Source organism: Cydia strobilella, chromosome 2 (genome assembly GCF_947568885.1).
Source record: "Cydia strobilella chromosome 2, ilCydStro3.1, whole genome shotgun sequence".
In the NCBI taxonomy this organism is placed as follows: domain Eukaryota; kingdom Metazoa; phylum Arthropoda; class Insecta; order Lepidoptera; family Tortricidae; genus Cydia; species Cydia strobilella.
Genome location: NC_086042.1, coordinates 22380772 through 22394753, shown reverse-complemented (window position 1 = coordinate 22394753; position 13982 = coordinate 22380772). Strand labels below are relative to the sequence as shown.

General features: G+C 36.9%; 1 protein-coding gene across 1 annotated transcript in view; it reads left to right on the top strand.

Moving 5' to 3' along the window:
• Positions 1 to 13982, top strand: part of LOC134754424 (C3 and PZP-like alpha-2-macroglobulin domain-containing protein 8) — a 158882-nt gene that overhangs the window by 67946 nt on the left and 76954 nt on the right. Inside the window, exons 5-6 of the mRNA XM_063690751.1 lie at positions 1033 to 1256; positions 7974 to 8129. Coding sequence (XP_063546821.1) covers positions 1033 to 1256; positions 7974 to 8129 — 380 coding nt within the window. The remainder of the gene's footprint in view (positions 1 to 1032; positions 1257 to 7973; positions 8130 to 13982) is intronic.

Genomic DNA, 13982 nt, shown 5'->3' with positions numbered 1-13982 from the left:
ACGCAAAATTATCGTCCGTAAACCGACTTTACAGACAACCATATTTTTTCAATAAAATGTCAACTAAGCGTATCAGCATACTTCTGTCACGAGGTCAAAAATAAATAAACAATGGGACACATATATTTGAAATATGGATGAAGATTTGAATATGAATCACTACTCCTTATAAAACAAAATCCCCCGCCTCGTCTGTATGTTTGTGTAGGTATGTATGTGTGTGGTAAACTCAAAAACTACTAAATGGATTTTAATGCGGCTTTCACCTATCGATTGATTCTTGGGGAAGGTTTAGGTGTATAATTTGTTAAGGTTTTGTTTAAATTTGTTAAAATATGATGATGTTTGTTAATGATGTCGGAAATCTTTTATTACATGGGTGCCTTGACCGTGCGCAACTGCGCAACAGTGGGGTTCCGGCTTAAAACGCGTTTCCCTCATCATCATCTTCCTCGCGTTGTCCCGGCGGCATTTTGCCACGGCTCATGGGAGCCTGGGGTCCGCTTGGCAACTAATCCCAAGAATTGTCGTAGGCACTAGTTTTCCGTAAGCGACTGCCATCTGACCTTTCAACCCAGAGGGTAAACTAGGCCTTATTGGGATTAGTCCGGTTTCCTCACAATGTTTTATCACGTAGTAAAAAACATTTCAAAGTTAAAGTTTGAGGTCGCATTTTTGTTTTGTGACTGGTAGATACTTGTACAACATAATAATTATGGTAAAATTAAACATTCTAAAATTCGAATTCGGAATTGGAAAAAAATAGGCATATAAAATGTTACGCTTTACTACCCGTGCGAAGCCGGGGCGAGTCGCTAGTATTTTCATAATAATAATATCAGATATCATAATACCTTCTTGGAACTGAAACAAGTGTAATTAAGTAGGTACTCGTATTTTTCGATTGTAATTATTATTTTAAGTTACAACTTATAGATTTCGACAGCCCAAATAGTTCCATGATTTCCCAATTGCAGCCACCGAAACCAGGAAAAATATAACTGTCGCGTGAAACTTTTAATTTGACTGCAGGTGTTCGCAAGTTCAGCGCGGCAATCGCGAGCGGCGCACGCGCCGGTACGTGGCGGATCGAGGCGCGCTGCGGCGGTAGCACCGCGCGCGTCGAGCTGACGGTCGGCGCGGGTGCCGGGAGCTCGGCTCCGGCCGCACCGGCCGGTGAACAGCACTACGTCGAGCTGCGGTTCGCGGACAGCATGCGGAGGAGGTACAAGCCCGGCCTGCCGTTTGTTGGGAGAGTAAGTTTCGTAATGGTGATAATTACTGGAAATAAATTGCACACTTTTTTGTACCACGATAGAGTATTTTATTGTTAGCAGTATCCACATCCAACATTATGTAGATGCTTGCAAATAAAAAGGTTTTATGCTCTTTGCTAACCGCCTAGTAATATGCTTAAATATGAATATTCGCTGTGTTAACATCTTATAAATACCGTCAAGACACAATGCTTACCCATTTGTAGTTTTCTGTAGTAACCGTAAATATGCTGTGGAAATCGTATGTCCGTAATGTCTTTGATTCACTAACCTCTTGTCAATGAAGACATGCATGACTTTTGGGGTAAGTATGTGTTGAGCATGGAAGCCACGGATGTGAACTATTCTGTAAGCGATTTCATCTCACAACGTACCGCTACTGCAAGTTTTACAAAAAATGGTCACAAAGGTACACTTTGACCTCGCTCACTGCTTAGCTACCTCGTAATCTTTGGTAAGGTAAGTAGAAGCGACGAGAAAATAATGTTAAGTGCAACGACACTCACTCGCTTTACTGGCACGGCTTGTATCGATTGTCTTGATCCGGGGATAAGGCTGGACAGGAGAACTGTGCACGCTACGTTTATATACTTATATATAATTCATTATCAACTGTATATACACACTATACATAAAACACACATTGCAAAAAAAAACGCTGTCGAAAAAACTGGCACACCGATGTGTCGTTTATGTAGCGCCAAACGGGTTTAGTATAAAAGTTTGTTGCAGAATTATTATAGCGGTTCAGTACTTTCAACAAAATCCTTCCTAGTATTATAAAAGCGAAGGTAACTCTGTCTGTCTGTTACCTCTTCACGCTCAAGTACACCGCTGAACTGATTTAAATAAAATTTGGTACGGACATCGTTTGAGATCCGGGGACATAGGGCAGCTTTTATCAGTCATTATCATCATCATCCTAATTCAACAGGCAACCAATAACGTATTCAAAGAACTAATTTTACAACAAAGAGAAATAGAGATTATATATATATATATATATATATATATATATATATATATATATGTAAAAAGAAAACAAGTTTAAAGAACAATTTATTTCAAAGGAAATTACGGCAATTCCTTAAAAATAAAATGTTTTCAGAATGAAAAAAAAAAGACTATGTTCAATATTTACTTTGAAAACAATCGTATCGACTGTTAATATCTACCAATTTTCTGGCTGTTTCTACCGAATATTACTGCATGTGGCTTGCCGGGGTATCAATCTCTATCAGCGCGTAGCGTTGTCTGTCATCGTCACGTCCCGCAAATGCAGCCGCGGCGCGGCCTTCAGTACGTTTGGTCGCCTATTTAAATAGTGTTTAGTTCCAAGTTTATAAATGCATAATAAATATATGTTAGTCTGTAAGTATTGTGCCTTGCTTGGACTTGATGCCTGATTTAAATTTTAAATAAATAAATAAATTACCCGAGGGCCACGGAAAGCACGATTCATAAAGGTAACATTCGAATGTTAACTGCAGTACTGTTGCGACATTACTGCGGCGGCGTTGATGTCAATTTCGTTGATAAAATGTGTGACGTTCGCCACCGCAATACTGCCGCGATTATGACGTTTCGTCACTCATTTGATCGAGGGTATAAACAGATACAGTAAAGCAGCCGTGCACGCTCGACGATGACGCCGATTGCCATACATTTGTGTTGGCCATGTCAGCGTGCTTTTCCTGATTGAGGTGTTAGGGCTTAAAACAATTTTATCAATTTCGCGCCAATGTTGCCTTATTCTCCTCCTCATCAAGTTGTTTAAAATTCTTTAATAAGATGCCACACCGCAATGGATGCTTATTAGCACCGGTAATCTATCGCTTTGTCTCGTTACCGTTTCGATAACGCTTTGTTGGTGTAAGATGTTCTTGCCTTAAAGCCTCCCTATTTACACGCTTAGAATCGGGTTGGCGCCACGAATACATCTCGTCACCAGCGCATAGATGGCACTCTGATTATCGACGAGACGAGTGCATACTAAATATTTATTTACCCTACTACAAGCGCGGTACCAAATTGCGGACGCGCCAAAGTTGAAAAAGTGAGTTTTTAAAGTACAACTAAAACAATAATCCGAGTGTTACATAAATATATAGTTACATGCTTACGCGCGGAGTAACATAAATTATTGTTATTAATATTGCGTTTAAAAAGCCCAGGGTGCGTAGCCAACGTGCAATCGTTAACGCTCCGTAGCGAACGAAACGCAACTCTCACTGTCGCACTAGTGGGGAAGAGTTATAGAGAGAGATGACTACGATACGCTACGTAGCGGAAACGATTGGCACGTTGGCTACGCGCCCAGCAAACATATAATAACATAATATCAAACGATAAAATAATACGTAAATATGACATATGGAAGAAGGTTAAACGTTAGTGTACGCTCACTTGCGCTAACACTTGACCAAATGTGTAAATAAAACATGAACATTCAGATTTAAATTTAATCAAATAAAATTGTTTATCCCTAAGGGTGTTTTTTCGTTAAAATTGTAATCAAAAGATAAGCGGAAAGCATTCTCGACGAATGCCGGCGACCCTTCGCCCTCATTTGAATTACAAATGTTCGGCGCTGATGAATTAATCTTTGCAATAAAAACAAGCGGTGTATTGAGACGCTTACATTAAAGGAATACAATTTTTGCTTGTGCAGGGTGCTTTCATCGTGAAGTGAAATATGAATATTGATCATATTTGGGTTTGTTTTTCTTAATTTATTTGAATTCAAAGGCTATATATTAATAAATAATAAATAACGGAGTTTACAATGAAAATGCTAATTATAATAGGTATTTAATATTTTTATAATTTATATTTATCAACGTTTTTGATAATGATTAGGATTCCGTACCCAAAGGGTAAAAACGGGACCCTATTTCTCTCCCTACCTACCCTATTAGACCCTATTAGACTCCGCTGTCCGTCCGTCTGTCTGTCCGTCTGTCACCAGGCTGTATCTCATGAACCGTGATAGCTAGACAGTTGAAATGTTCACAGATGATATGTTTCTGTTGCCGCTATAACAGCAAATACTAAAGACAAAGTAAAATAAATATTTAAATGGGGCTCCCATACCGCAAACGTAATTTTTTTGCCGTTTTTTGCGTAATGGTACGGAACCCTTCGTGCGCGAGTCCGACTCGCACTTGGTCGGTTTTAATATTACGGCATTTCAAGTTAATTAGGTTTCCTTTTCCTCTTTAGAGACACGAGGTACAAGGCACTTGCTGCGTAAATCCTTAATTTAGCCCTTTAGCTTTATGCTATTCTCCGTTACACACTCACGGACGCCAAACATAAGTTTAAAATCTAAACTTGCGTGATCAGTGCGAGCAAGATGGCATAGCATAGGTATCAATACAGAAACCATAACAGATTTGCAATCCGAATAAGTCTCCTGACCTGCTAGAGCATACTCCATACATCTTGCGCGACTTCAAGTATGGAGAACGCAATTCATGCGACGATCTGGAGGCTTAATCTGATTGCAATAACAGGTTATGATTTTGATCTCATTTTCTACAACCAGAAATGTCACTTATGACACCTGACCGATCATTGTAATAACAGGTATTAAATTTGATCTGGATCTGTTGTGGATATGATCTGTTAGCTGTCAATAGTGGCATTTCTTCAACCAGATCTATACACCAAGAGATCAACAATTCATAACAAATCCAGATCAAATTCATAACCTGTTATTACAATCAGAATAAGCATCCTGGTAAAGTCAACTTAGCTACGAAATGTAGTGTAGCACTTAGCAAAGAAACGTTGCCTTGAAAGAGTTGTATAAATGGTGGACTTGGGAGCAAAACATGTATCGGAATTAGATTTTGTTTTATTTTATTTTCTTGTGCTTGTGCTTTATTCTAATTTACCTAATGATTACTATGTACACTGTTTCCCAAGGAAGGTAGGAAGGTAGCAATAACGCGTTTTTCATCTTCAATTAACAATTTTCATCAGTCTTTAAAGGATCGCTTTTATAATTATATTGATCAAAAAACATTTTCTTAGTTTTTATTTTTGTCAAATTAACGCTGCTTGTTGCTGTTTTATATTTCTGTGAGCGACTTTCTCCGATATCAACTCCAACAAATATGTATTCAGCAAATACCTACATAGTTACTTAAGACTTATTCACCGATTCCTTTCATTCCTACTTTGACGAATACGTCATAATATGTACAACCCTAGTGTTGATGTATAGAACAAATGATAACAAATGTCGACTCGTTAGCCTCGGCTTCGTTCGGTGAAACTTTTGAGAGTACCTCTTTATTCGAGAACTCCCGTTGATGTTAGTGTTGATATGTTTTCAACACTTTTGCATTTTATTTCTTTAAAAAGAAATTTGAGAACTATTAGATTACCAGCCTGAATTCGCTGATTCTCAAAAATAAACTTGTTTTTTTTTTAAGTTCTTATTTTCCATTCGTTAATTGGGATCGTTAGGTTAGAATGCAAGTTAAACAATTAATTAGACGTTAAACGGAAGTATTTTTTAGGGTTCCGTACCTAAAAAGGAAAAAACGGAACCCTTATAGGATCACTCGTGCGTCTGTCTGTCTGTCCGTCTGTCACAGCCTAATTGCTCCGAAACTACTGGGCCAATTAAGTTGAAATTTGGTATACATATGTAAGTTTATGACCCAAAGACGGACATGTAACGCAAACAAATAAGTTTTAAACATGGGGGCCACTTTTGGGGAGTAAATGAGAAAATTTAAAAATAAAAAATTTCAAACTATATCGTGTTATATATCAAATGAAAGAGCTCATTGTGAGAATCTCAAATATATATTTTTTACAACTTTTGGATAAACAATTTAGAAGTTATTCAAGAAAATAGACAAAAAATGACCATTCCCCCCCCCCCTTTATCTCCGAAACTACTGGGTATAAAACTGAAAAAAATAAACAAAATAGATCTTTACTTATAGATTACAGGAAAACCTATTAGAAATTGCAGTCAAGCGTGAGTCGGACTTAATTACTTAGTTTTTGTTCCGACCCCTACGGGTTTTTTAAATACATTTCACACTCTCGTTTCACATGAAAAATACACTGTTTAAATTGTGTAATATACGGAACCCTTGGAACGCGAGTCCGACTCTTAAATTTATTATTATAGAAGATAATAGATGTTTGCAATTCAGATGTACGACATTAATGACAGCTGAAAGATAATTTTTACCCAGATTATCGACAATAGATGCAGATTAGCGACATATAAGTATAGTGTGACCTCCAAATTTTGTATTACTGCAAGAATATATGTATGTAACCCAAATTGTTGTTTCTACGATTAAATATTTATCTGCAAGAATTGACTGTTTATTTTATAATGATTACCCATAGTTACCAGCAGAATAGGCGGTCATAAAACTTGCCAGCTTTTGCCTGGAGGCAAAGAGTGACTGAAACGTATTTTTGTGTTAAAGCTTAATGGTAGCTATCTTTATATGTAGATGTAAGTAGGTAAATATTAAGGAAGTGACTCGTATAAATATTATACGTCATTCTTTGAATACGTTTCATTTGATCCGCCTTTTGCCAATTTGCCTTAGTGATTGATATTAAATGTGGTGGCCAGTTCTGTTCGAATTAAAAAAATGTTCTTTAGTTTAATTACATTTGGTCATGCTTTTTAAAATTCCCTCCTTAACCTAAGAAGATCACGTAGTAAAACAATTATATTTCTGTGAGTATAATCTATATTCCCCTAGCTCGTACCACATCATTCTTTCCCACGTCTTGGCAGCCGTACAATGTAATAAATTACTAAGGTCTAACGAAGAGCTTTTATATCGACGTGATTTTTTCTACGCCCGCATTATATCGCTCTTCCATTTTGAATTTGTGTTACTGCGGTTTTACAAGTCAGCCCGTGAATGACAATATTGAGTGATTGATTCAGAGACGAAAATAAAAGGCGAGTTGCAACGATTGCATAGCGATGGACTGGGTAGATAACGTAACTAGTAGGCACCATCTCAAACGGTTACTCGTACTTACTTTACTTACTATCAGCACTTAATCTCTGTGCAATATTTCTCATAAATAATTTATTTTGATGACGTCCATGGTGTTACTTCAATGAAAAAGTGTTTCAATTTATTTATCTGACTAAGGATTTTCGATTGAATTAAAAACTAACTTTGTGCTTTAAAGATTATAAAATATCAATTACAAATACAGGAGCAGAAAAATATTTTAGCCGATCACGTGCACGAAGACAAGAACTTTAATCAAATTGTCAAAGTATAAAGTAAATCTCGCTTTCAAGATAAGTTAATTACCGCTGTATTTTATATCGGAATCTGTCGCCGCCGCTGGTTTTGGGCGAGAGCCAGGCGGGTTGACTTAACCTAATGACTTAATTAAGATCTGACTTGCCGACACAGTTTCACAAGTGCCTAAATTGCACAAGATCGCAATTTGCTTCGTTTCGGAAGTAGAAACCTGCATTCAGCGAGAACCAATTCGAAATTAAAATTCAGTTTTAACTATTATCTCATCCCACGGTTAACCACGCGAATTGAGTCACAATACTTTACTGCAGCCGTGCACGCTTACAGAAAATTCTATAATAGTGCCTCATCTTTCCATCTTGTGTAATAAATTACTCAAGCAAATATCTAATAGTGAATTTAAAATATTTGTCTGTTGCAGGTAGAAGCAATGAGTACGGAGAAAAAGGTGCGCGTTCGAGTAAAGTTGTACGATGACAAGACTGATATCTACAGCCAAGACATCGACATGTCGACGGGCGAGGGAGGCTTCATTGTACCGACTGTTATGGCTGATGCTCCCTACGTTAATCTGCAGGTAATAAGTTTTGGTTAGCTTGTAATATGAATCAAATAAAAAATTTTTTTTTATATCTCTAACTAATAATACAGTGAGTAAATACAATACGGGTGAATGTTTAAACGGTGGTTAGCATAAGACCTAAGAAGTATGTTGAGATACATTTTGCTTAGAAACGCAATGTAAGGCAACACACAAGTTACGAGATACGAGATTTGTCAATGCTTGTTGGCAGTTACTATAAAAAGCTCGTATCTCGTAATGTCATGTCATGTTTCGTAATGTGAGTACATATATTGCTGCTCGGTAAATTTTCAAAATTTTTTACAGGGTCTTAATTAAGCGTAACTTAAAAAAACTTCCTAATTAATGATTACACGGATAAATTATATACCTGATTTAATTATTGCCCGTACTGGATTTACACACTATATATCAAAATTGGCATTTGGTATGCGATAAATACTTATATGATTTACACATTATTTTGGTAAAGGGTAACCAATTAAAAATACCTTTTTTGCTTCTAGGTAAGTATATCCAGTCCACATATTTATTCCTGAATCATTGGTATTTTCTATTTCTTTAAGTATTTATGTATTATATATATCGTTGTCTGAGTACCTACCCATAACACAAGCCTCCTTGGGCTTACCGTGGGACTAAGTCAATCTGTGTAAGAATGTCCTATAATATTTATTTATTTATATCATTTTGAGACTCGATATTTCAAGTATACACATAGGTGTTTATTCAATTTAATCGGAAATTAATGTACGTGCTTCTTTATTAATTTTGGTACGATTTTATAAACCTAAAGTAGACTGACTATAGTAACAAAATAATAATTAATGCATCTAAACGACTGACACTCAAATATATGTAAATTAAATTAAACAATAACGAAATAAAAAGTTTTGGCAAAGACATACATAATAATATGTAACTCACTCCGCCTTATACGTTGTACCAATATACATATTTTTTTTTTAATATTAAATAAATTGAAATTGAACATACAAGCACATGCGCCACATACTTGTTTTTAAAAGTTAAATTCGGATATTTCGGATTCAAACCTGCTTTACTGTTCAGCTGCGTTTCTGCTGCTGCAAAAAATGACAAATTAATGTCGATGTTGTGGATAGGTGATATTTCCTGCAACAATGCAGTCGGCAACAACGATGCAGCAATGTAATTTAAACTGTCGTAGGGACATACTTTACATTATGCCGCCATCGTGGATGCTACTCACGCACTGTTAGAGCTTGAAAATGGAGACCTAGGCTATCCGAAATATGTCACGTGAGTAACTTTAACACGCTGTAAAATTTGCTTAACGCTGCAGCAGTAACGTTGGTGCAGTCACAAACCGAATCTTACCTATATTAGCTTTATTAACGTTACGTTTCAATAGTTCCAAGGCTGGTCAAGGTTTCAATTTGCATGATTGAATAGGTACGTATTACGAAGCCCCAAATAAATATTACTGAAGAGTAGTTTTGTTAACCTGAGTACTATTTCGTTTTTATGGCCAAGTTCCAAGTTTAGCTTTCAACTTGGCACATTCTTTCACGTAACAATATCTTGTACGGCTGCCAAAATAGGAACTATAAAATGAATGTTATTTTATGTTGTACCCGGCCGTTGCTTTTCGAGTATAGGCAATATAGACCTTCGATTTTCTTATATTATTATAATCCTTTCTTACGAGTGGGAAGTCACTGAAAGGAACTTTCTGCTACTATTTGTAGGACAAGGTGACTTTAACGAGGTGATTTCGTTTTTCGAAGTTTTTTTATATTACATATATGATTCTTTCAATCAAAATTACAGTGAAAAAAATTGAATGACTAGATAAAACGTGGCTATTCTTTTAGAATTTACTTTGTCAGTTATTTGGACCTACTGTATCTCAATCTATTCCATACTTCATATCCTATCAAGATAATGTCATAAACAAACAAAAAAGGTTTTCTAGTTAAATATCAAATGGATTCAGTGCACGAGCAAAATGCTTTTATGACAAGATTTAGACAAAGCGGCCATAAATGTGAACATAAAGTGCGTTTAAATGAATGAATGGCATGCTAATCTCAAGCCAGCGTTGTGTTCACATTACACGGGCCATTACTGTTTGTTCTGATTTGTCTAACAAAAGTGGCAAATCCATACTAATATTATAAATGTCTGTCTGTCTGTCTGTCTGTCTGTCTGTGTGTTACTTCTTCACGCTTAAACCGCTGAACCGATTTAGTTGAAATTTGGTATCCAGATAGTTTGAGTCCCGGGGAAGGACATAAGATACTTTTTATCCCAGAACTCACCCTTCAAGGGCGTGAAAAGGGGGGTGGAAATTTGTATGGGGAATCAATAACCGCTCAACCGATTTAGATGAAGCTTGGTATGGGGATAGTTTGAGCTGTGGGAAAGGATATAGAATAACTTTTATCCCCGAAATCATCCCTTAAGGGTGTAAAATATGGGGTGGAAATGTATAGTGTGGACCAATTTGAGGGTGAAAAAAGGATGGATTAAAAAGCAGATTTGTTTAAGAATTAAGGTACCTAAATTACTAATTCCACGCAGACGGAGTCGCGGGCAAAAGCTAGTATATAATAATATGAATGCCGGTTTATGTACACACACATGCCCGATACTTTAGGCAGTTGTTTATTTACAGGCGCATTCAATTATTTATAACTAGCTTTTGCCCGCGACTTCGTCTGCGTCAAATTACTAATTCCAGTAATTTGGGTACCTTAATTTTTAAACAAATCTGCTTATATTCTTTACGAAATAAACTCTTAAACCGACCGCACCCATTCTTTCCCGTCCTCAAGCGCCCTCGAAACCCTCAGCCCAACAATATGTTAACAGAGCACATACAACTAATATGGCTCAGCCGTCCAAACAGGCCGTTCGCGCTTCAAACCTAATTTAGTTTAATCGGCTCATTAATTGGCCCTCTAGAAACTTGTGAAACTTCAATACCCCCGGGATACTCGGAACATAGAATACAAATGGGCAGATTTAGGACCCGCTTTGGCGCGTAGACTTTGCGTTAATCCGTGGCAAAGATTCGGGCGGCCGGCGATAAGATTTGCGTTTATTAAGTGAAGGGAAATGCCTAAGAACGTTACTAAAACGATTAGACATTTTAAGTTACTTACTTGTAAATACAGAAAGAAGAAGTAAGTAGTAATCCTACCAAAAAATTTTTCATGTAAAATGTTGCCAAGACGAAACCATAAGGCTCGCACTGTCAAAAAGTTATTAGATCTCTTGTAGAGCCAAGCTTCTAACTCTACAAGCCCTAACTTCACAAACTCTACACCTTAGTCAAAGTATGTGACTTGGCCGTTTCGCTACCCTCACATGGGCGAAGGTGAAAAATTTATTCACTATTCATTATTTTTCATTATACGATAATAGTTGTTGTAGGGTAACGTACGCTTGGCTCTAAAGAGATCTGATAACTTTTTAACAATGCGAGCCTTATGGTTGCGTCTTGGCAACATTTTACATGAAAATGTTTTTGGAGGGATTTTACTTCATTTTGTAAGTTGCTTATGACAATCTTCCATCTCCTAATTTAAAGGGTCGGGGATGATTTACTACTAAAAATCCTGAAATACGTATCTAGGGGCATCTTTGACACAATCTGCTTTTTACTGATTCCCCATACAAACTTCAACCCCCTTTTCCACCCTAACGCCCTTTTCCACCCCCTTTTCAACCTTACGGGGTGATTTTGAGGTTGAAAACTATTCTGTACTTTCCCCATAACAAAAACTATCTACATATCAAATCTAAACTAAATCGGTTCAGCGGTTATTGATTCCCCATACAAAATTCCACTCCCCTTTTCACCCCCTTAGGGGCAAAAAATGTCTTTTCATTTTTTTTGTTTGTGTAATAAGACTCTCACGTACCAAATTTCAGCTTCCTAGGACTTTAGGAAGTAGAAGGTTTTAATGATCATCAGTGAGTGAGTGAGTGAGTCAGTGACGAAATCGGGGTTTTTTAGAAAGATATGAATAAAATCTAAAGTATAAGAACTACGCAATTGAAAAAAATTATGCTTAATAAGTTCACTATTGACAACATATCCCGAGAATTCTGTTTATCTGGTATAATCCAAATCCCTCATAGGGTTCCAAAAAAACGAAGTTTTTTTTTTTCGTTAAGTTCATGAGTTAATTGTTAGGGATCCGTGAAATTTTAGGTTTTTCCCACTCAGAATCCCGAGTCCTTTCAAGTCTACTAAGTACTAGGTGAAAAAAAGTGACCCAAAGTGACCCACCCACGGACACGGGCAGAAGTCTGAAAACATTTAAACTTGACTGTGACGACACTTTTGGAGTAGATACTATCGTATTAGTAAAGTCTCTCTCAAACACATAATTTTTATAATCGTGTCTATACGTATCACTTTCAACCTGCTTCATGATATATAAACAATAAGCCACTTTCAGAGCATGAGAAATAAAAATTGTAAAGAAATATTGATGCGTCTAAAACGGCGTGATATTGCGAGACATCAATAAAATGCCATCAACATTAATTATAATTCGCTTTTGTTCCTTGAATTTTTATTTCTGCGGCGACTAATTGGATTGAATAATGCAATATTACCAAACCAATTACAATAAATAATAGAATACTAAATGACTATTTTAATATGCGCTATCCTAACATCGATGCGTTGGGCATTACGTAGATTCGAAAATGGTTTTTTTTTTATACCACGTCGGTGGCAATCAAGCATACGGCTCGCCTGATGGTAAGCAGTTACCGTAGCCTATGGACGCCTGCAACACCGGAGATATTACACGCGCGTTGCCGACCCTTTAAAAACCTGTACACTCCTTTTTTTGAAGAACCCCAATCGGTTATGACGTCATCATGCAAATTCATCACGCTGGTGAACGGAATTGGCAATCCAGCTAAAGTGCTTTTAGGCCGTGATAACTATCTTATGAATTATTATACGAGCGTAGGTACACACGTGCCATACGCCATATTTCCGAGAACATTGGTGAGCATTAATAGCAGGTGGTTTGTTGATTTGTTAATATTAAATAGTTTTCTAATTAACAAAATCATCCGATTGGTTCAGGCGTACATTATTCAAACCGGAACGGAGGATGTGAGTTGAAATCTTCGAGTTTCTCGGAGCTTAGGTATAATGGAATATCCTTTGATAGCGGAAATTGGTCTAATCTCATTTTAGCCTAGTTTCTGTTCTGGGCTAGAATATAAGGTCAGGTAGGGTAGGTCGCAAATAGGTATCTAATGTTTAATGCTATAATTTAGGATTATGTGGCAGGCTCAGGTAACATCTGCCTGTGTTCGAAGCGGTTTTAAGAACTAAACTGATTCGGGCAGGATGCAAGTTTAGTAGGGAGTGCAAACAGTCAGCTTGACGCCCGCTATTGCTATGTGTCTCTAACTCGTACTTTGCATCTAATGGCTTTACTCATCTCAAATTAGTCGGGTTATTGTTGACCGAACACGAGCATGTGGCATTTTCGTCCCAATAGACGAAAGTGCAGGACCCGCGCGAAATCGCCTTTTCATACAAACGTAGTCCTCACTTTAATCTCTGGATATTAACATTATTGAAAATATTTTGACACAATTTATTGTATATTAACCACATCTATGCCCATACGTGGTTTAGAATTTTTAATTATTACAATAGTTAGGAGCTTTTTAAAATTTGTATGAAAGTTTTTCGCTCCTATATAATTTCAACAATACCTAATCAAAAAATCGAGAAAAGTCAAACGTAGGGGCATAGCTATGGTGAATATACGTCAAATTATAATGGAAATAGTTTTCATAGTGTCAATATCCAGAGAGGAA